At 49.3% G+C, this 23,169-nt stretch overlaps 1 protein-coding gene across 2 annotated transcripts; it reads left to right on the top strand.

Annotated features, from left to right (window-relative positions):
* The first annotated feature begins 1,140 nt into the window (after positions 1-1,140).
* Positions 1,141-22,646, top strand: Sesn2 (sestrin 2). 2 transcript variants are annotated; one of them, XM_036179692.1, is made up of 10 exons: positions 1,141-1,581; positions 10,087-10,152; positions 13,612-13,812; positions 14,153-14,335; positions 14,436-14,648; positions 15,809-15,959; positions 16,376-16,494; positions 17,067-17,257; positions 20,232-20,376; positions 20,955-22,646. In XM_036179692.1, exons 1-10 carry the CDS (start codon positions 1,492-1,494, stop codon positions 21,039-21,041), a joined length of 1,446 nt encoding a protein of 481 aa, XP_036035585.1. In that variant the 5' UTR covers positions 1,141-1,491; the 3' UTR covers positions 21,042-22,646. The 2 variants fall into 2 exon arrangements, with proteins under 2 accessions (XP_036035585.1, XP_036035586.1); XM_036179693.1 differs by having other exon boundaries at positions 13,615-13,812; positions 20,955-21,994.
* The last annotated feature ends 523 nt before the right edge of the window (positions 22,647-23,169 follow it).

Genomic DNA, 23,169 nt, shown 5'->3' with positions numbered 1-23,169 from the left:
GAGAAACCCTGTCTCAAAAAACAAAAACAACAACAACAACAACAAAATAAACCCAAAAAACAAAAAATGCAGAGAGAAAGGCCCAGCCCAAGTGCTTGGGGCGCTCAGGAGTGTGTGTGTGTGTGGGGGGGGCTTCTCCACCCAAGCTAGAAAGACATTAGACCTAGTCAGAAGACCATGGTTGGTATCTTAAGCCTAAACTCAGACTATTTCAGAGGGGGTCTGAAAGGACCAGTCAGCTCTGGCCCTGTCCAGGACTCCTTGACCAGAATAAAGAGAACTCAACTTGAAACAAAGAAAGAGAGGCCTGAAGGAAAATAGTGACTGGCTGGATCAAGCTTAAAGTGCTGGGGGTCTGCCAGAGCCAATCTCCTTGCCAAAGGAGAGGTGAGTGTCAGAAGTGATGAGGGTGAGTGCCTAGAAAAATGAGGGACAAAAACAGAAACTAGGGGGGCACCCACATTCAGGCAGTGGAAGGAAAGAGAGAAGTGAGAAGCGTTTCCAGGAGTGCCTGCCTGCAGGGTGGAGGACAGGAGTGGAGGCACCCAGGCAGAGGAGGGGAAATTGTCAGACCAGGGTTGAGATGAAGTTGGAGATTGCCAAGGGTATTTTTTCAAGGGCTTTTCCGGAGACTCCGCAAGTAAGGCAGGCGATTTCCTTGGTTTAGTGCTTCTGAAGGTGCAGATTCCTCAAGACCTGAGGGGACAGGGTGGTGGCTCTCGGCCTTCTAATGTGTGGTATTTGATCTATAATTAGAACTGGATGTGGTTAAGGGTTCTCTGCAGCCCTAACCAGTCCCTCCAGGAACTGGAAAGCTGAAGAACTTACTCGGACGGGATTTCACACCTGGCTGTCTGGCCCAGCCCAGTGAAGTCCCGTTTCATCACGCAGCCCTAATGACTCCCTGGGCTGTCACTCTCATCTGGTTATTGCCAGAGGTCTGACTAACCAACCCTACTTGCAAAAGTTTGCAGCATCTGTGCGAGGCCAACTACAGCTCCCAGAGTTCCCAGGTGCTTCTCGATGCTGATTGGAGAGACGCTGGGCTCCGGAGGGCGGTGTCGGCCCCGCCTCTCCGGGAAACAGGCATCGGATTGGCTGCTCCGTGGGGCTTTTTTGTCCCCGCCCTCCTCCAGGGACCGCAGCGGGCTGACAGAGCCCGGTGAGCGCTGGCAGTTCCGCGGTGGGGATGCTGAGGAGCGCCGGCTTCGCGAGCAGCGCTGGCCACTGCGGACTTCCGAGGCACTCAGGGCCGTGAAAACCCCCGCGCCGCGGCCAACCCCAGGCCTCCGAGGGCGGCCGCAGTTCCCCAAGCCGCGCTGGAAGGAGTGTCCAGCGTTGGTAGCGCCGGTTCTCGGCATCCCGAGAGACACCCCGGGGTTCTCGAGCTTCCCCGGCGACCCCTAGCCCCGGCCTCCTGCGAGCGCCCGCCCCAGAGCCCCTCGGGTGCCCCAGGCGCGGACGAGCCGCGGCTGGGTCCTGACGCACACCATGATCGTTGCGGACTCCGAGTGCCGTGCGGAGATCAAGGGCTACCTGCCGTTCGCCAGGGGCGGCGTCGCGGGCCCCGGGACCCGAGAGGTAAGCAGCCGCCGGGCGACACCGCTCTCCTCCAGCCACAGCGGAGCCTCGGGCTGTCCCGAGCTAAGTCTGGTGCTCCCACCGGGCTTAGGGTCCGGGAGCACGTAAGCTGGCACTAAGGTTGCATCAACTGCAGCCTCCCGTCTCTCTCCCCTCCCCTCCCTTTGCCCTCGCTTCTCCCCCCCCCCGTGGGGGAGGGGGCTGCGGAGACCTCCGTGGCTCCTTCGGACTCCCGGCCAATGAGAGGGGACGCCTCCTCGTGGCTCTCTGGGTTTGTGCTCTGGTGGAGCGAGCGTCTTCAAGTCCAGGCAAATCCCGGCCGGAGAGACCCGACCACTCCTCCTCCCCGCCTCCTTCCGCAGATTCCCTTCCTCTGGGTAGGGGCAGGCGGGCCAGGAGCTCTTTCTAGGGTCGGTTTCTGCACCGACCGCGAAATGAAGGGACTGAGCCATCTGGGACTGGGCAGCGAAGATCTATCCCCTTCCCCAGTCCCCACCTGCACCTCCGATCTTGAAATTGGCCCGAGTGCCTTAGGGGTCTGGCTGGCCGCCTGATCCTCGGCGGCAGCGGCCAAAGCTGGGGGAGAAAGCGGATAGCCCTCGGTCCCGACTCCCGAAGACTAACAAGTCTCAGGCTGCTTCCTATAAAATGTTGCGGGGTCCTCAAAGTTTGTTTTGCTGTTTTCCTCAGAGAATAGAGGACTTAGCAGGGAGACAAGGTATAATGCTGTTACAAAGCCCCCTTTTCCTCCCGGCAGACTCGACAATGAACGCCGTCTATTATTTATGGAGTGCCTACTATATGCCAGGGTACAGGTTTTGTCTGATAAAGACAGCGAATACAAACTGCACTGAGCCCTATTTTACAGAATGAGAAAATTGAAGCCCAAAAGGGCTCGAGAGAGAGACTTCTTTAACTTAACCTTCATACTTTGGCCTGTGTATGTCGAGGATGTTGGAGAATGCTTGGCACTGCAGAAGATACTGTTTTTGTTTTTTCTAAGCCTGGAACAGTGTGGAAGGTGTATTGCCAGAGCTGGTGTGTTGCCAGAGCTGGCGAGTGCTAATGGGTAGAGTGCTAGTCTTAAGGTTGTATGCGGGACCCTAAGAAAATCTGCCCCTGTCTGCGCAGTGTCATGTCTGGGATTTCTCCATCGTGGTAGGTGGTTCCTCCAAATGATTTAAGAGTCTGTGTGAAGAAACGACCCCTCGCTCCTGCCCATCCTTTCCTGGTCACTTTTGTCTGTCTGCTTTGTGAACACGGTTGTTAGTGGGAGCACCTGAGCTTTGGGGTGAGTGCTGGCCTCTAGTCCCACCCACCACTTCCTTGCCGGGTTATCCTGGCCCCTTGATCGCTTTGACTGCAGTCTCTTGCTTAGGGATTTGATGGAATCTCTAAGAGATTGTTGAACAAATTAACTTAAAATACAAGTAAAGGCCTAAAGCTGTGTGCCTGGAACATATTTATTGCAGGGAACATGCCATTGCATTTAAAATGCTAGCTTCTGTCAGACTGGCTTAGCAGACATCCTCTCCCCACCCCCAGTGCCTCTCAAGGGACTTCCTGAATATTCTCTGCTGCTTGAGAGGGAGAGCCAGCCCATGTCTCTCTCCACAGTCCCTAGTAGGGAAAAAAATCTCAGGTTGTTTGGGTAGGATCCAAGTGAGATGGGGTGCCTTAGAGGAAATCTTCCCCAATCCCCCCATTTTGAGACAGGATCTCACTCTGTAGTCCAGTCTGGTCTCATGACCGTCTTCCCACCTCAGCCTCCTGAGTGTTGGGATTGCAGGTGTCCCCCAACACTGGATTTAAGAACGTCTCTTTACAGTATTGGAGAAAGCTGGTAGTGCTCGCACGTTTCTACATCCTCTGCTCCCTCAAAAGACAATCTGAGCTGGGTGGTGGTGGCACAGGCCTTTAATCCCAGCACTCGGGAGGCAGAGGCAGGTGGATCTCTTTGAGTTCGAGGCCAGTTCCTGGACAGCCAGGGCTACAAAATAAAATAAAATAAAAAGAAGATGGAAAGATGTCCTTAAAGGTGTCTGCTTTAAGTAGAATCCTGAGAAGACAGGGTGCCCATCTTCCAGACTATAGTGTCAGGACTCAGGGAAGGGCCAGATGGATAGTTCTTCAACTGTTGCAGACCCACTTTCAAAGTGTCAAGGCCTTCAGATATGCCTGTCTCCAGAAAGGTCCAAGACTTTTGCCTTGAGTGGTATGTTTTCAAAACCATATTGGGCGGGCGGCGCACGCCTTTAATCCCAGCACTCGGGAGGCAGAGACAAGTGGATCTCTATGAGTTCCAGGCCAGCCTGGTCTACAAAGTGAGTTCCAGGAAAGGCGCAAAGCTAGAGAAACCCTGTCTTGAAAAGAAAAAAAAAAAAAACATATTGGATTCTAAAATAACTTCCTCAAACGCCACTTCCTCAGAAAAGCTTTCCTTTAGATGAATCCCTTTGCACACTGCTTCCAGTCTCTTCTTCATTGTGAGCTAGTTCCACATAAACTAGGCCTTTATTTCTGACTCCCTTTCCTGGACCAGTGACTCCCTGCAGGGCTCACAGTCCTTTGCAACTAAGTGTTTAATTGACCCTTGTGGACTGTTGAGGCTCTGAAGCCCCACTGGATAAGAAAGGGACCACTCGGAGCTTAGGACCCTTGTCTCTAAAGAAGGGACAACAAGTTCTGTTTGTCTCAGGATGATTGAGAGGAAATAGGTGTTGGTGAGATCTAACCTGTAAAGTACTTTAGCCTGGGGCCCAGTCCATGTTGCCTGCCTCTCTGCGGGGCTGTTGCTATGTCTTTATCCAGGCTCCTTTCTGGATTCAGCTGACAGATAGTGAGCGGTACCAGACCTTCCCAGCTCATAGAACAACTTAGGTGTCTCCAGCTGAGCCCTGGGGCTGGCAGACTCCAGAGAACAAGAACAAAGGTTGGGCCACTCAGAGGGGCCACTGCAGCTGGTGAACAGCACTCTAGGAAATCAGTTTGTGCTGAGTTTCAGTGGCCGGGTCTGAAGCCATTTCCAGAAACGGTTAGGGTAGAGTGGAAAGGGAGGGCCTTGGAGATGCCAGGCATTTGACTCCCCTATGAAAAATATCCCCCATAACCTTCAAACTGATATGGATCAGATGTAAATAGGACAACGGGAGCTCTTGAGTTTAACACAAAAGTTACTGTCTAGCTAGAAATTGAATTAGGAGCCAGGTGGAGTTCCCCCGAGGCCGGTAATGGTAATTCCTTTTACCTAGGGTCTAAAGACCCCCTAGTGAGTCCTCCTGGAGAGCCATCTAACCTCATTGTTCCTGCTGACTTGTGATCCCTCTGTTGGAAATGGAGGAAAAGCCACTGGTGACTTGCCCCCTATGGGCTTCCCTGTCTTTGTCTCTAAAGCTGGATTGGAATCATTCCTTCTTCAGGTGTGCTGAACCCGTGCTCTTCAATATGGCAGGCACCTCCTAGCCACATCTGACAAAATTTAAAGCTGGTAACTCCAGGCATGGTGGCACACATCTGTAATCTTAGCATCTAGGAGGAGGCTAAATTAGGAGTCTTGCTCTAAGTTCACATCTGCAAAATGAATTCCACCCCTGCCTGCAGAACAACAAAACAAAATTTAGAACTAGTGTGGTGTAGAGGCAGGGGGATTGAAAGTTTTAAAAGTTACATATCAAAACTTTGTCCCAAAAAGTAACTAATTAAGCTAAATTCAGATTGTTAAGCAAAAATTCAAGATTTTTGTTGTTGTAGTCATATTTCAAATGCTTGGTGTGAAGAACAGCCAAGGACCACCATGGGTATGAGACAGTGCAGATGCAAAACATTCCCCCATGTAGAAAGTTCTGTTTGTACTTTTTTTTTTTTTTTAAAGAAAATGTCCCCCACACAGACTTGCCTATGGGCCAATCTGGTAGAGGCATTTTCTTTCTTTTTCTCTTCTTTTAAAAAATAATTTATTATTTTTATTTCATGTACATTCATGTTTTGCCTGCATGTATGTCTGGGTGAAGGTGTCGTGTCCCCTGAAACTGGAGTTAGAGGCAGTTATGAGCTAACATGTGGGTACTGGGAATTGAACCCGGGTCCTCTGGAAGAGCAGCCAATGCTCTTAATTGCTGAGCCATCTCTCCAGCCCCTGTACTCTTTAAAGAGTTAGGGGGTTTAGCTCAGTGGTAGAGCACTTGCCTAGCAAGCACAAGGCCCTGGGTTCGGTCCTCAGCTTCAAAAAAAAAAAGATTTATTTGTTGAGCCAGGCAGTGGTGGCGCATCCCAGGCAGAGACAGGTGGATCTCTGTGAGTTCAAGGCCAGCTTGGTCTACAGAGAGTTCCAGGACAGTCAAGGCTACACAGAGAAATCCTGTCTCAGGAGAAAAAAAAAAGAGTAGAACACAGTCTTACCACTAACTGGTTGCTCCAGGCCCAAAAGTTCTATTGGACTAGTATTAGACTAGTGTACTAGACAGAGATTGAGAACAGGAAACTAGACCCTTTGTGCCCTCAAGGCAAGAGTTCCCCTGGAAGGGGTTGGGGGTAGTGAATTCCTAAGGCTTAAGCAGATAAGAGGCCTCCCATTCTTGGCCAATCCTGGGTGCTGGTTCACAAATCTTGGTTGTTGAGCATGGGGAATGGCTTCCATGCCAGCAGGAACCTGCTCTGTATTCACCCCTCCCACTTCCTTCCTAGCCGAGTGACCAGAAGTGACTTGCACCTTCATCTGTAAAGTTGTAGTTACAGCTTTTCCCTTCAGATCCTGACAGTAAGTACACACCAACTCAGTGCATGTGCTGGCAGAACCCGGAATGACTGCTGTTATCACCCAGTCAGTCCCAGGGAACCGGAGGGGGCTGATGTGATGGTGCCACCTCTTGGCAGTGAGAGCCTGCTCCTCCAGCTTCCCCTGGACCTGCCCCATGTCAAGGTCGAGGGAGCATTCAGGATACTGGTTTCCAAACTCTAGTCTTGCATTCAGGACTTTCCAGTGTCCTCCCCATCTTCACAAGGCTCTGCTGCCTTCGCAACCTACCTGGCAGGTCAGCGACCTCCCCGGTGGTTTTTCCTGTCCTGTTACACTAAAATTTAGTTTAATAGGTAGCACACGCTCCCACCCTGTCATTACTCAGCCTGCTGTTTCACCCAGTTCATCGTGTGCTTGCTTTCTCCCTGGGAACTGAAATGACATGAAAGCTGGCTGGGACGGTGTCTTTTCACAGCTGTATTCTTACTGCCTGTAATATAGTCACCAAAAAAAAAAAAATTGGACAAATTAATTCTGATTTTACCTGGAAAGCACTCAGCACTGTACTCTGTACCTGAGTAATGGCTAAATGACACCAACAGTGTCTCCCCTCCCTCTCTGGAGGTGGGACTTTGGTTCCTGTAATATACCGCTTCACAAAGGGGTTCTAATGGACGTTGGCACAGAGAAGTTCTTGGTTGAAATAACAATGAAGTTAATGCTCTCCCTGGTGGATGTGCTGAGGTAAATGGTGTGGCTTAGTCCCATTAAATCCCTGTGGCTACCCAGTGCAAGTCCCATTGTTCGGGGAGGAAACTGAGGCTCACATAGCTAACTGATGAGTGGAGCTATCGATTTTTATTTTATTTATTTATTATTTGTGCTAAGCCTTGAACCCAGGCCTTGTGCAGCATGGCTACTTGAGCTGTGCTTTCGGCTCCCTCCATGGCAACACTCCACAGAGGAGCTATGGACCCAGCCTCCAAAGCTATCTTTAGTCAACTCTACATTATTATTATTATTATTATTATTATTATTATTATTATTAATTTTGCTGGGAAATACTGATGGGTCTAGAACCATCTCTTAAGACCCAGGGGTATGTATGGTTTCCTTCCTTTATTGTCTTCTGGCTCAGACTTGAGACTCAGATGATCCTAAGGCCGTCTCTTTCCAGAACATCCAGAGGCCCTTACTTCTCTGCCTCTGCTGCTATGGTTTCTTTTTTCTCCTTTTCATTTTAATTTTTCATCTTAGAATTTTAATATTTGCATATTCCACATCCACCCCAGTGGTTTTGTTTGCTTGTTTAGAGGCAACATCTCACTGTGTAGACCAGAGTGGCCTCAAACTCCTGATCCTCTTGCCTCGGCCTCCTCCCCAGTGCTGGTATTACAGGTGTTCGGCCATCTCCCTCAGGTCCTCTGGATGAGGGAGGCCCAGTCTGTGGAGTCAGCAGTTCTTATCTCCCAGACGGAGCTGTTGGGCATTTTCTCAAGTAAGGGAGGAGGGAAGCAGCTGTGGAGAGTGCTTGGGGACTGTGTTTCTGTGTGCCCTCAGACCAGCCTAGCCTGCTCCCTCTTAGAAGTGTGGGTTGAAGGCCTGCATGGAGGCCAGTGGTGCATGCAGCCTTTAATCCCAGCACTCGAGAGGCAGAGGTGGGTGGATCAAGGCCGGCCTGGTCTACAAAGCAAGTTAGTTCCAGGACAACCAGGGCTACACAGAGAAACTGTCTTTAAAAAAAGGGATGTCAGTCTAGTCTCCTTCTGTCCTCAGGATTCAGACCTCAGAGAGCCTAAGTAACTTTCCCAGGCCACACAGCAAATTAGCCGCAGAACCAGTAGGCACACCTAGGCCTCTAGGCTCCTTACTTCTTTCTTTTGTTATCTCGTAGACCCCAGAGGTCTCCTCTCCTCCGGGAGACTTTTGGCCACTTAAGGAATAAAAGGCTGGAGTATAGTTTTGGGTCCTTGAACATCTGAAGTACTAAGTCTGGATCTTGCCAGAAGAAAGGTCTGGGGGACAGTCCCTTTGTAGTGAAGGCAGAACTGTTATTTGGGTCAGTTATGTCAAGCCTGGTATGGAGAGCCCCATGCTGACATTCAGCAACTAAGAGAATAAATAGAATGTTCTCCCAGACCTCATCTCTAGGAGCAGGAGAAGCAGCTTCATTGAATACACGGCTCTGACTCAAATAAGCTCAAGTCAGAATGGCTGCCACCAGCCTGCACGTCCCACTTGGAGTGTGTCTTCGTCATCCTGTCCCCGTCCCCCGCCACTCTGCTTTCTGTTTTCACTCACAGAGCAAAATGTGACGTGGGAGCAAAGCAGCTTGAACGAGGCCTTGAGCGGGGAGCCTGGGGAAGCAGAAACACTGGGAATGTGGGGTCACAGACAGCAGACCTCACAGTAGACCTGGGAGGTCTGGTCAGCTACAAAGGGATTGCCTGGGCCCCTATTTCCCCGGGAGCCTTTGGTAAGGGGAGCTTGGGTTTGTAGTGACTGGATCAGATTCATACTTGAGAAAGTTAATCTGGTTACAGGTATCAGCTGGGTGCTGGGTAGTGCATGGTGAGGAGAGGGCAGAGTGGTGGGGGCTGGGACAGTTGTGAGGCTCAGAGTGGTGACAGCCTAAAAGACATGGTGGGAAGGGTAAACAGAGACTGTTTGCAGGGCTGTGACAGGTGCAGCTCAGTGTAGAAGGTGCCTGGCCACCAAGCGTCCTGCCTAGGTTTATCCTTAGCATTGAAGAACAAACAAAAAGAGTGAGAAAACTGATTACTTGAGAAGAATTGAAGTTTCTTCATAGGCATGTAGGGTGGTTATAAAGGGTTTTTATTTTAAAAAGGCCTCCCCATGAGGCCCAGACATTGTCTCACTATGTAACCCTCACTGGCCTGGAACTCACTCTGTATTCCAGACTGGCCTTAAACTCAGAGATCCTCTATCTTTGCCTCCTAGTGCTGGGATTAAAAACAGTGCTGCCAAGCCGGGCGGTGGTGGTGCATGCCTTTAATCCCAGCACTCGGGAGGCAGAGGCAGGTGGATCTCTGAGTTCGAGGCCAGCCTGGGCTACTGAGTGAGTTCCAGGAAAGGCACAAAGCTACACAGAGAAACCCTGTCTCAAAAAACCAAAAAAACCAATCAAACAAACAAAAAAAACCCGAACAAACAAAAAACCCCAAACAGTGCTACCACTTATGGCCTAATCTCTTCTTTTACAAAATGGGCGTATGCATAAATCACACTGCGCGTGCGTGCGTGCGTGCGTGTGTGTGTGTGTGTGTGTGTGTGTGTGTGTGTGTGTGTGTGTGTTGGGAGACCAGAGGACAATTTGTTGGAGTCAGGTCTTTTTCTAATGTGGGTGCCCAGAGATTGAATTCAGGTCTTCACACTTGGTGGCAAGTATCTATACCCACCGAGCCAGTCTCTTTGGCTTCTAGGACTGCAAAGACACTGGCCTCCTGGAGATAGGCAACATGACACTAGTTTATTTCCTTCCTCTGGTTGCTCCCACTTAACCATGCCGGAGTTTCCGGGTTCTTGATGAGTTCTGAGCAGGTCAGCCTTGCTGTGCCCTCTTACCTGCTTTCTCACCCACTTGCTACTCACCAAATGGGTCTAAATGTTACCCCCTGGCTCCTCCATGCAGGGTGTACCAAGAAGGTAGTTTAGAAACGCAGTGTCCCAGGGTTGGAGAAGGAGGCTAGCTGGCAAATAGGCCTCTCCAGCCTCCTCCTGCCAAATAACCGCCATGTGTTTTTCCATAGGAACACCAGGAGGGCCGGGCCCGGCGAGGCCCTCGAGGACCCAGTGCCTTCATTCCAGTGAAGGAGGTGAGTTTGAAGTGGGGTAGGAGCCTTTGGTCCCTCTGAGGAAAAGCTGTGGAACATGGGTAGGTCATGATCTTTTATTTTACCACTCCTGATTTATTCAATTTCATTAAAAAAAAAATAAAAATAAAAATAAATAAAAATTAAAAATAAAAAAATTTTAAAAAAGCTCTTGAAGGGGTTGGGGATTTAGCTCAGTGGTAGAGCACTTGCTCTTGAAAGCCAGGCAGTGGTGGCTCTCGGGAGGCAGAAGCAGGCGGATCTCTATGAGTTGGAGGCCAGCCTGGTCTACAGAGTGAGTTCCAGGACAGATTCCAAAGCTACACAGAGAAACCCTGGGGCTGGGGTGGGGTTGTGTGTGTGAAATGGTAGTGACACAGCCAAACTTGAGATTCCCAAACTAGTGCTTATTTCTATGTGATTAGACAAGAGACATCTCCATGTCTCATCTGACCTATGATCACTTATAAAAGTGTATATATTTTTAAAAATATGCTCTAGGGCTGGAGAGATGGCTCAGAGGTTAAGAGCACTGGCTGCTCTTCCAGAGGTCCTGAATTCAATTCCCAGCAACCACATGGCAACTCACAACCATCTGTAATGAGATCTGGTGCCCTCTTCTGTGTATATAATAAATAATAAATCTTAAAAAAAAATATGCTCTAAAGTTAGCATCTGCTTATTGTTTTCAGGTGTCCAGAGCACTGGTTTCACTTGACACAGTGGCTTATGCCTGTAATCCTAGTACTTTGGAAAGCAGAGGCAGGAGGATTGCTCTAGCTTTGAAGCCAGCCTGGGCTCCATAGCTTAGGTCTATCAGGGATAAGGAGAAAGACTGTCTCTAAAGGGTGGGGCGGTGCATGGGGAAGGGAAAGCAAGCTCCCTTTGGTCACATAACCAAGGTCATGGTTCAAAGCCTGTTTTTTGTTGTGTTCTTTAGAGCAGGGAAATCTTTCATCTACAGAATTGGTTCATCCTTCACTCTGTTGTTATTTTGATTTTGCAACAGGGTCTTAACTCTGCAGCCTGGCTGACCTCACTCGCAGTGGGTGATCTTCCCACCTCAGCCTCCCTCATGCTGGGGTGACAGCTGCAGGCCACTGCATCTAGCTCATTGTTAGGTGTTTACTTTTCTTTGTGCTAACAGTCAAATCTAGTGCCTCACACACGCTAGGCCAGTGTTCCAACCACCCTGATCCGTATCTCTAGCCCCCACTCATCCACTCATTTAACAGATAGCTATTCATTCAGTTGTGACTTGGTGTCAGGCACCGACCTAGGAACCAGGGATAGAGAATAAGAAAGACAAAAATCTGTCATAGCTGGGTGGTGGCGGTGGAGGTGGAGGTGGTGGCGGTGGTGGAGGTGGAGGTGGTGGCGGTGGTGGCGGTGGTGGTGGGGGTGAAGGTGGTGACAGCGGTGGTGGTGGTGGTGGTGGTGGTGGCGGCGGCGGCGGCGGCGGCGGCAGCGGTGGTGGCGGCGGCGGCGGCGGCGGCGGCACACGCCTTTAATCCCAGCACTCAGGAGGCAGAGGAAGGCGGATCTTTGTGAGTTTGAGGCCAGCCTGGTCTACAGTTTGAGTTCCAGGACAGGCTCCAAAGCTACACAGAGAAACCCTGTATTGAAAAAAAAATTTTTTTTTGCCATTATGGAGCTTGCATTCTAGTGCTTGGTAACATGGGAATGCCTTCAGAATACACATACAGAGGAATTTGTTATTCAGCGATGGGTTTTCATTTCCTGTTTTTCTAATTTTGAGAAGGTCTTTCTCTACTAGGCCTATCTAGAACTCCCTGTGTAGATTAGTCTGGTCTTCAGTTTGTGCTGTCTTCCGTGTAGGCCAACCAAATGGTTTGTGGCCTGTTAACAAAACATCTGACTGCTCTTCCCCCTCCTTTGTGATGTAAGGTAAACAACCATCGCTGGTATTTACATCTATATTCCAGCATTTTAACCTCACATATTATTCTTGTATTTTATTTTTTCACTTATAAATAACTCTTATTTTTTTAAAAAAAGGGAAAGTACAAATATAATTTAAAAAAAAAAAAGCAAAGAAACAGGCCTTGGAGTTCATCTAGATTAGAATCCTGTTTCTGTCATTTATCAGATCTGTGACTTCAAGCAGATCTGGTTTCTTCATCTATTAATGGAGGAAAATATAGTATTCACCTCACAGGACAAGTTCAAACACTTAAGGAGATTCATAATTGGATAGCTGTCTGTTAGATGAATGAATCAGGGCTGGGGATGCAAGTCGGTGGTAGAACACTTGCTTACCATGCACGAGGGCCAGGATTTGGTACGCAGCTCCACAATAAGAAAATAAGAAGAAAAGGAACAAAAGAGGAAAAGGGGCTGTGGTATATTCTCAGTGCAGATGCTAGAGTGCTTGCCTGGAATCTACAAAACCCTGGCTTAGATCCTTAGCGCCGCAAAAGTGGTCATGGTGGTGCATGCCTATAACCCCACCACTTGGGAGATACAGGCAGGAGGATCAGAAGATTGAGGCCAGCCTGGCCTGCATGAGACTCTGAATCCTTAAAAAAAAAAGTCCCATGTAGTTACACAGCTCTACATGAGAAGACACTCAGGACCTGTGACGTGTTCTGCACATCTCCATACCCTCCATGGCTGTCCGCATCTGCCATATTAGGAGAGAAATCCTATGATGACAGGAGAAACTATAGTTTCTTTTCTTTTCTCTTTTTATTGCCAGGGATCAAACCCACGGCCTCATACATGCTAAGCATTAATTTTACCACTGAGCTACTCTCCAGTCTCCAGCAACCATTCTTCTTAATTTCTCTGACTAAATCTTCATCTATAAAAAGGGAAAAGAGGAGTTGGGGATTTAGCTCAGTGGTAGGCAAGCGCAAGGCCCTGGGTTTGGTCCTCAGCGCTGAAAAAAAAAAAAAAAAAAGAGGAAAGAGGCTGGGGGGTGGGGGTAGCACATACTTTTAATCCCAGCACTCTAGAGGCAGAGGCAGGCTGATTTCCGAGTTCCAGGACAGCCTGGTCTACAGAGTGAGTTCTAGGACAGCAAGGGTTACACAGAGAAACCTTGTCTTGAAATATTTAAAATAAAGGGGGGTAGGGAAGAAGAAGGGCCTGGGAACATAGCATAGTGATAGGATATTTGCCTAGCATGCATGAAGCCCTAGGTTTGATCCTCAGCATTGTGGGGAAAAATCATTACAAAATAAAATAAAGAAAATTGGACTCTGATTTCCTAGCTGTTTTGAGGATTGAGTGAGTTAATACATATGAAGTACCTGGACATCAATAGACATGTCTGAGTTCTATCAGCTGCCTAATTGGTGTTTATTTGATCAGTTTCCTCTTTTGGACGTGATTTGGTCTCCTGCTATGATATCTATATGATACAACTATGTATACAGAACAAGGAAGACGTTGGTCTGGATGGGGGCAGAAGGGAACCCATGCTCTCCTCTTTCCTAGCAGATCCTTCAGGAAGGAGCTGAGAGCCTGGAGCAGCACCTGGGACTCGAGACTCTGATGTCTTCAGGACGGGTGGACAACCTGGCAGTGGTGATGGGTCTCCACCCCGACTACCTGAGCAGCTTCTGGCGCCTGCACTATCTGCTGCTGCACACAGATGGGCCCCTGGCCAGCTCTTGGCGCCACTACATTGCCATCATGGTAAGTTTATCTGGGCCTGGTGCTTTCGGGATGGCCAAATGGTCTAGCTTCCGGTTCATTTGCTGGGACTCTTCTGAGTTGATTTTTTTAGGTGAAAAGGAAGTGTCTAGCTTTACCTGATGATGTCCATGGAATTTTAGGTTTTGAAGAGAGGAGAGGCGACTTTAAGTGTGTGCTTTGCAGATGGGGAAACTGAGGTACAAAGGGGTCAGATGACCGGCAAGCTGATAGCAGAGCTGAAGTTAGAACATAGTTTTTTCTACCCCTTAGATCTCAAGGGGATCTTTCCAAAATGGCACACAGAGGGACGGTAACTCAGGCTTATCAACTCCCTTCACAGGCAGCTGCCCGCCACCAGTGTTCTTACCTGGTGGGCTCCCACATGACTGAGTTCCTGCAGACCGGCGGTGACCCCGAATGGCTACTGGGCCTCCACCGGGCCCCTGAAAAGCTACGAAAACTCAGTGAGATCAACAAGTTGTTGGCACATCGGCCATGGCTCATCACCAAGGAGCATATCCAGGTGTGATAGGCAGAGAGTTGGGACCCTGAGGAGGCCTTGGGGCCGGAAGGGGGCAGCCCAGGAGCAGCTGCTAAGTCGGTTAGCTTTCTCTCCCTTCCAGGCCTTACTGAAGACTGGAGAGCATAGCTGGTCCCTAGCTGAGCTCATCCAAGCTCTGGTCCTGCTTACCCACTGCCACTCTCTGGCCTCCTTCGTATTTGGCTGTGGAATACTTCCTGAAGGAGATGCAGAGGGCAGCCCTGCCTCACAGGCCCCCTCGCCCCCCAGCGAGCAAGGCAGTCCCCCAAGTGGGGACCCACTGAACAACTCTGGGGTAAGGCATGGTCCTGGTTCTTGGTGTGGGAGAAAGCTGGTGCAGCTTTTGCTCTGGGACTAGAAACCGCAGGTTCTCTGTCTCTTCACAGTGAGAGGCTACGGCAAAAGTGCTTGGCTTTAAAACTCGGGGGTTGTTTGTTTGTTGGTTTGTTTGTTGGTTTGTTTGTGATATGGGGATAAAGACCTAGCCACAGCGGATTGTGAGGAGAGAGTGAAGCACACAGCCTCTGAGGACCGCAGTCAGCTGGGGTTTCTGTCTGTATGTCTGTTTGTTGTGTTAAGCCTGGGATGGCCTCGAACTTACTGTGGAGTCAAGTAGTACTGAGACTATAGATATGCACCATCGTGTCTACTGATTTTTTTGTTGTTGTTGTGTTTGTGGATAGTTTTGGTTTGGTTTTGTAATATTGAGGCAGGGTCTTACTCCGTGGCCCATGCCAGCCTCAAACTCATGGTGATCCCCACATCCCTAACCTCTCGCCGTGAGTCACCATGTCTGACATTTTTTTGTTCAGTTGACTATACAAAATTTGGGTTTGGGTATAGCTCAGTGGTGGCTGTTTGCCTAGTCGGTGTGAATGAAGCCTTGTGTCAATCAGCAACAGCACCAAAATCCAAACAACAAGGCTGGAGAGATGGCTTGGTGGTTAAGAGCACTGGCTGTTCTTCCAGAAGACCTAGGTTCAATTCCCAACACCTACATGGCAGCTCCCAACTGTCTGTCTGCAACTTCAATTCCAGGGGATCTGGCATCCTCACAGACATGAATGCTGGCAAAACACAAATGTACATAAAAATATTAAAGAAAAAAAAAAAACCCACCAATCAACAGAAACTGCCTTAATGCCAGCATTTGGGAGGCAGAGGCAGGCAGATCTCTGTGAGTTCAAGGGCACTGGTTCCTAAGTTTGAGGACAGCCAGGGCTACAATAGTGAATACCCTGTCTCAAACAAACAAAACTCAGAAACCTTGTAAATTACAAGTGAAGGAAGACACCTGTCTCTTCCATGGCCTTGTAAATGTCCCTGTGGAAGACTCACAGACTGTGAGCTGTCCAGTGTGGTGGCTGGCTCAGAAACTGCTCTAGTCCTCCCTGGTCACCCAGGGAGTAAAGTTTTCCAGAGGACTGGATGGTAATTGCAGGGTCCTCTCTGCAGGCCTTTGAAGCGGCCCGGGACGTGGAGGCCCTGATGGAACGCATGAGGCAGCTTCAGGAGAGTCTGCTGCGGGACGAGGGGGCTTCCCAGGAGGAAATGGAGAACCGTTTTGAGCTGGAGAAATCAGAAAGTCTGCTGGTGACCCCCTCAGGTACAGGATCACAGACGCCACCTCTGTCTTTAAGACACTTGTGACGGGAGCAGACACCTCCACACACCATGCCTTCTCCTTCCAAGAGGTTCTGAGCATGGGCCTTGTGTTCAGACTTGGCCTTTGAATCCTGGCCTGTCAGCCCTTCAGGCCTGTGTCAGGTAGATGGAGCCAAGCTTAGAGCCTTTCCCAGGTTGAGCCACAGAACTACCACTGTTACTGTTACCGGGGCCTTGCCTCCTGGGTTCTTGGGCAGGAGCCTCCTCCTCCCCAGGAGTGGCTCCAGCTAATGTCTTAGTGTGGCGAGAGGCTCTCTGTGGCCCCCTATTGTCCTTCAGGTTGCCTCTCTGATGATAGGGGGCCTGCTGTGCTCCAGGCGCAGCCTCACTGATACCTCTATCTCATATGGCCCTCAGCGGATATCCTGGAGCCCTCTCCGCACCCAGACATCCTATGCTTTGTGGAAGACCCCACTTTTGGATATGAAGACTTCACTCGTCGGGGGACTCAGGCCCCCCCTACCTTCCGTGCCCAGGTAAGGCTCCCTGTGCTGGTGTTGTTCATTGCTTTAGATTTGCATAGAAGCAGGGGCAGGCGCTTCCAGTGGGATACCTTCGAGGGGGATATCTTCTCCCCTCAAAAACCCATGAGGTCCCAGGCCATGACTGCACATGACTTAATTAAATCCCAGCACTTGGGTGACAGAGGCAGGTGGATCTATGTGAGTTGGAGGCCACCCTGGTCTACAGAGTTAGTTCCAAGACAGCCAGGACTACACAAAGAAACTCTATCTTGAAAAAAACAAAGCAGAGAAACCCTGTTTCAAAAAAAACAAAAAACAAACAAAAGGAAGAAACAAAGAAACAAAGCAAAACAAAACAAAAAACCCATAAGGGAAATGAAGACAAAAAAGATCCCAATTCAGGGCAGGCAAATGTCGTCCTCCTGAGAATCCTGGTTGGTTTCTCAGGCCCAGCGCAAGCAGTGTATAAGATCTGTGGTTCAGGGAGAGGATGTTATGCAAAGCTAATGTGGGAATCGTAGAGGTCCCTGGCCAGGCTTGGGCTTCCAAAGTCTTGCTCACTGACCTCTTCCCTCATTCCTCAGGATTATACCTGGGAAGACCATGGCTACTCACTGATCCAGCGGCTCTACCCTGAGGGAGGACAGCTCCTGGATGAGAAGTTTCAGGTAGCCTACAGCCTCACCTATAACACCATTGCCATGCACAGTGGTGTGGACACCTCCATGCTCCGCAGGGCCATCTGGAACTACATCCACTGTGTCTTTGGCATCAGGTGAGTAAGTGTCCCCCAGGTTTAGGTCACGTGGATGCTACAAATCTTTCTTGAACACTCTGTCATTTTTACTTTCCCTTTTTTTCTTGCCCTATAATAACTTTTAGGCCGAATTCATGTCTTTGCAGGTTTAAAGCTAATGTGAATGCTCATTGTTCAAACACTATAAACTAAACTCTTTACACTCTCTCCCAGAGATAACAGGACTTGGTTTGTCATGCAATACAGAGAATTGAACCCAAGGCCGTGTGCATGCTAGACAAGCTCTTTTATTTTATTTTGGATTGTTTTAGGTCATTTTACTCACTTATTTTTGTGTTTGGAGGGAAAGTCTCACTCTGTAACCCAGACTAGCCTAGAACTTGTATGCTTCAGGCCATCCTTGAGCTCTTGACACTCCCTACATTAGCTTCTTAGGTGCTGGGCTTGCAGGCCTGCTGTCCCAAAGCTGTTAACTGGGGTGTCATGTGTGTTTGAGTATCCAGGCACCTCTACACGAATACAAACATAAACATGTGCATACATGTATATACACTACATAGCCTCATAGTTTGGTTTGTTGTTTTTGTTTTTTAGATTTATTTATTATGTACACAGTGTTCTGCCTGCAGGCCAGAAGAGGGCATAAGATCTAATTTTAGATGGTTGTGGGCCACCATATGATTGCTGGGAATTGAACTCAGGACCCCTGGAGGATCAGCTAGTGCTCTTAACCTTTGAGCCATCTTTCCAGCCCTTTTTCGTTTGTTTGTTTTTGTTTTTCAAGACAGGGTTTCTTTGTAGCCTTGGCTGTCCTGGAACTCACTCTGTAGCCCAGGCTGCCCTCAAACTCTCAGAGTCTGCCTGCTTCTGCCTCCCGAGTACTGGGATTAAAGTCGTGTACCAACTCTGCCCTGCTATAGACTCATGTTTAAATTTCAAAATAGCACATCTTTTCTCGTAGTAAATAAGGACAGCACAGATATGCATCAGCAGCAGACTTTAAATAATGATGTTTCCATTCATAACCTGTTACGTGGCTCAGGAAAATTATGAACAAGAGCCAGGCATGTGGGAGGTTTTTCACTAAAATATTAAGTGTGGTCATCTCTGTACGAAATAGTACAGTGAGTTATATTTTTATCTTGTTAAATCTTTTCTAATTAAAATTTTTTTATTTTATTTATGTGTGTGTGTGTGTGTGTGTGCACGCGCACGTGCGCTTACACACGTATGGCACAGTATCCATGTGGAATGGAGGTCAGAAGAAAACTTGCTGGAGTTTGTCCTCTCCTTCCACCATATGGGGCCGAGGGATCAAACTCGGATCACCAGTCTAGATTGCAAGCTCCCTTACCCACTGAGCCATGTTGCCTGTCCACTGACTGGTTTTTCTAGGAAGAGTTTTTTAATAGGTGATGTGAGATTCTTTTGGTTTTTCGAGACAGGGTTTCTCTGTGTAGCTTTGGAGCCTTTCCTGGAACTTACTTGGTAGCCAGGCTGGCCTCAAACTCACAGAGATCCACCTGCCTCTGCCTCCCGAGTGCTGGGATTACAGGCGTGCGCCACCAACACCCGGCTGTGATGTGAGATATTTACTGTTGAATATTTAGGTTGTTTGTAGGGTTGTGTTTTGTTTTTCTTTTTTGTTGTTTTGTTTTTTTTCCTCCCCTAGCTCCTCTCTCCCCATCCCTAAGGAGGAGTCTGTTGGCTCAAATTTGGAACCCCTCCGTTTCTTTGATCTCGCAGGTGTTGAGATCACTGGCGTGTGTACCACCCCATCCCAGTTTTACTCTTAGGCACACTATTTGCACTGATTACTCACACACATGTTCTCATAGATAAATCCCCCAAAGAGAATGACTTATCTAAGACATACAGAACTTTATTTTTAAGGTTGTATCTCACAATAGTCCAGGTTGACCTTGAATTCACAGCAGTCCATTTATTTCAGTCTCCAGTGCTGGGATTGCAGATATGAGCTAATCCCCTGACTCCAGGCTTTTTCCTTCTCTTTTCCTCCCTCCCTCCCTTCCTTCCTTCCTCCTTCCTCCCTCCCTCACTCTCTCCCATTTTTCCTTCCTTCCTTCCTTTCTCATTTGCTTTTGTTCACACCTGTAACCCCAGAACTGGGAAAGCAAAGACAGGAGGATCAGGTAGGTGTTCAAGGCCATCCTTGGCTATATAACAAGTTTACCAGCTGGGCTTCAGGACTCTAAAAATAAAAATAGAAAATAAATGGGGGGAGCAGGAGGAGGGAAGACTGCGGGATCTGTGGTTGGTATGTAAAATGAAAAAAAAAATTTTTTTTTCCCTCTGTGTAGCTTTGTGCCTGTCCTGGATCTCTCTCTGTAGACCAGGCTGGCCTCGAACTCACAGAGATCCACCTGGCTCTGCCTCCCAAGTGCTGAGATTAAAGGAGTGTGCCACCACCGCCTGGCCCTATCTTTTTTCCATATACACATAGAAGCTGAACTAGGGAGAGACAAGTGGCTTCTAGACTCACTGCCAGCTTTTGGATTTTGAACAAGTTAATTGCCTTCTCTAGGCCTTAGCTTGCCTGTCTGGAATTTGCACTATCTCCTTCCCCTAAACCACTTGGTTCTCCAGGACTAACACACACTGACCTTCCTGTGCTTTACTGTAAACAGTGAGTATAGGAGGGCTGGATTTGAAATCACTCCCTTCTCAGTGAAATGAAATGGATGAACACAGTGTATTGCATATGACAGAGTATGTAGTTTGTGGTTTTGTGACTAGCGCAGTTAGAGCTCAACGGAGCAAGCTTATTATCGGTGTTACGTAGAGTGGTCCTCTATGAGCCTGTGACGTAGTGATTTTAGCCGTTTTTCTAAGAGGAACCAGGCTTCGGGTTGCCTCCTACCTTCTGGCTTTTCTTGCCACTCTCTCTTCCTCCTTCTGTAGGGTGGGGTAGGTAGGATGTACTGCTTCTGAGAGCAGATCGTGAGTAATGTTGTCCGGGTCTTTCTATCAGATATGATGACTATGATTATGGGGAGGTAAACCAGCTCCTGGAAAGGAACCTCAAGATTTATATCAAGACCGTGGCCTGCCACCCGGAGAAGACAACCCGCAGGATGTACAACCTCTTCTGGAGGCACTTCCGCCACTCAGAGAAGGTAACAGCATTATGGACGTGAAAACAGCCAAGCCAGGCCTGTAGAAGATCCAGAGGGTAGCACTCAGTGAGGGTCACAGTGGGAACCTGGGCCTGTTGTCCTTGGTTAAATCCTATTCCACTGTGTGATTTCAGACTTCATTTAAATCGAATACTCAGGGGCGTATTCCCACAGGGCCTTCAGTGGCAGTTTGGCAGGCATAGGTTTGAATCTTAAGCCTCACATAGGAGCAGTGTGACTTTGGGCACGTGACCTTGCATCTTTGAGCTTTTCCTCTGTATAATGAGAAGGGACACTGCCTGCATTTCAGAGTTGGGAAGACACAATGAGACTATGTATGGAAACATTTGATCCTGCCCTGGAGCCAGTTCATGGTAGCTCTTCTTTTAGATTTGTGAGATTAAGCCGTTAGTCAGACAGGGGAATTCCTCGGCAGTCACTGCACCAGATTGCAGAGCCCTAGCCCAGGTCAGGCAGCAGTGCTGGTGGGAGGCGTGGGTAAGGGGAGTGAGTGCCCTGGGAGTTATGGCCTGGAAGGGCTGCAGCTGTCAGCAAGCCTCGTTCTTTCTGTGCCTCAGGTTCACGTGAACTTGCTGCTCCTTGAGGCCCGAATGCAAGCAGCCCTGCTCTATGCCCTCCGTGCCATCACCCGCTATATGACCTGACTCCTCCTTGTGCGGGACCAGCACCCGGAGCGGCTGACCCTGGGGCACTGTCCTCTCTGCAAGAACTTCTGTGTCTAGAGACAGACCCAGGACCCTTTCTGTCTCATGTCCATCCACCGAATGCTGGGGATGGGCGTGTGCGTGGTGTGCAGCCCTCTAGGCAAGCCACACCTTCCTTTTTCTCACTGGACTGGACAGGATTGTTGCACTGACTTTGGGGTCTCAGCTCTGCCCCTGAAGCTGGGAGAAGACTAGGAAAGCCCAAGGGGTCACGCCCCTTTTTCTTTCCTGCTCCTAAAAACAGATGAAGGTGACTGGGTTAAAAGCTCAGACTTATGTGCCAGCAGGCTGGGCCCCAGGCACCGCAAGTGCTAGGGCCTTCCTGGACTGGGCAGCCCCTGCTGCCCTTGTGGGAAAGGAGCAACAACCTCAAGGGACTCACACTCCAGGAAGCTTGCCTTCCCTCCATCCTCATTCTCCGATTTCCTTACCTCCCACCTGCCTCCCACCCATCAATGTGAAAGTTGGACTCACAGCTGGTCTGTGCGCCCAGTTCCCCCAAAAGCCTGTTCTGTTGGGCAGCCTGGTTTTTGGTTGTCTGAATATTGGTTCAGTTCTTTTCTCTCCTTTGCCCTCATACCCTTTTCTCCCATGCCTGTTGGTGTAGGGCCCGGGAGAGGGGCCAAACATATCCAAAGAACACACACACCGTCTCTGGAGAGTGGAGCCATGTTGGTCCCTCTGCTGTCGGAAGAGGAAGGGAGTAAATGCTGATGAGCTCTGTATTTGAGTCTTATGGATGAGGTCTGGCCTCTTGAGGACCTCCCCACAGAGCTAGAGTCAAGTCCTAGGAGGGAGGAGGTCCTATTCTAGACTGTTGGCACGTAGAAGCCGGTGTCCCATTCTTCTGGTCCCTCCAGCTCTGCCAAGAATGTTTGCCAAAAAAAAAGAAAAAAAAAAAAAAGAGCCTTCCTTAGGTGGCACCAGGGCCCAGCCAGGAAGAGGCAGATACCAAGGTTCTCTTTCTCTTGGCCACACTGCTGCGCCTCTTGGACTTCCCGGTTGCAGACTGAGGGGTTGGCTTAAGTTTCTCAAGGTTTGATGCTTTCCTCTGGGCTCTCAGACCAAACCATCAACAGCAGGTTCATTTTCTTGTAAAACCTTAAAGGCCTCTGGGGACCCTTTGTCTACAGTCATCCTTCCAAGGGACACCACCCCGAGCCCAGTGTCCCATCTGTCCCCTCTCCTGGATTTAAAAGGATTGCTGGGCCGAAGCTGCCAAGGACTGACTGGCACTTTACATAGCAAAACAACTGTGAATTCTGACTCCCTCCCCTTCCGCCAGCAGTAGGTGCCAGCCCAGAGGTGTCTGGGAAAATCCAGGCCACGCTGCTACTGTTTCCGACTCTCCTCCATTGGGCCAGGCGAAACAGGAGCCTGGCCAGTGTGCCACATTTCACACCCGTGCAGGCACGGGATGCAACTAGTACCCCCTCCAGGCTTGAAAGGCCTCCCTGTAGTGAAGGTGGGCAAGAGGGGAAGGGGCCTCAGCATGGGGGTACGGTCTAGAGGGGATACTGTGATGCTCTCAGTATCCCCCGGGTGGGCGGGAGGGGTGTCCAGTGTTAAAGTCTTTGGCCTTGTGAGCAGTTCTAGGTAATAGAAATAAAAGTTTGCCGAGGTTTGTTTTGTAGTCCTCGTTAATGGGATGTTTGTCCATTTCCTGAAGGTCAGAGTTCACCTTCCAGCATAAGCTAGAAGCTGTGATTGCGTCATGAACTTGACCTCATGGCCTCTGCCCTGCCTGTGCCCGTGCACATTAATTGCAAGGCTGGTATTGCAAGTCAGTTGGGACGTGGCTGAGGCTCAGTGGTAGAGTTTGCCTCTTGTGTGAGGTCCTGGGCTTGATCCCTGACACCACAAAGCAAAGTCTGCCATTGCTTGTGTGGCCAATCCTGCCACCCAGTTGGCATGTCGGGCACTGTGCACTAACAAATGACAATGTTTTCTGACTAGGGTGGCTCTCAGTTGGGTAGTGGGAAGTCACTTCTCTGAAGCCAAAACCATCTCGGGAGAGATTTGCAATTGAGGTGAAATAATATTGCTGAGGCCATAGTGCCAGGAGTCC

This window comes from Onychomys torridus, chromosome 2 (assembly GCF_903995425.1).
Source record: "Onychomys torridus chromosome 2, mOncTor1.1, whole genome shotgun sequence".
In the NCBI taxonomy this organism is placed as follows: domain Eukaryota; kingdom Metazoa; phylum Chordata; class Mammalia; order Rodentia; family Cricetidae; genus Onychomys; species Onychomys torridus.
The sequence above is the reverse complement of the archived record's forward strand: the minus strand, read 5'-3'. Positions and strand labels throughout refer to the sequence as shown.

What these genes read in the sequence shown, in the direction of transcription:
- Sesn2 (XM_036179692.1), top strand. Translation starts at nt 1,492, where the DNA reads ATGATCGTTGCGGACTCCGAGTGCCGTGCGGAGATCAAGGGCTACCTG. An exon ending in TCTGCTGGTGACCCCCTCAG is followed by an intron (nt 15,960 to 16,375) that starts GTACAGGATCAC and finishes TATGGCCCTCAG; the next exon opens with CGGATATCCTGGAGCCCTCT. An exon ending in ACTTCCGCCACTCAGAGAAG is followed by an intron (nt 20,377 to 20,954) that starts GTAACAGCATTA and finishes TCTGTGCCTCAG; the next exon opens with GTTCACGTGAACTTGCTGCT.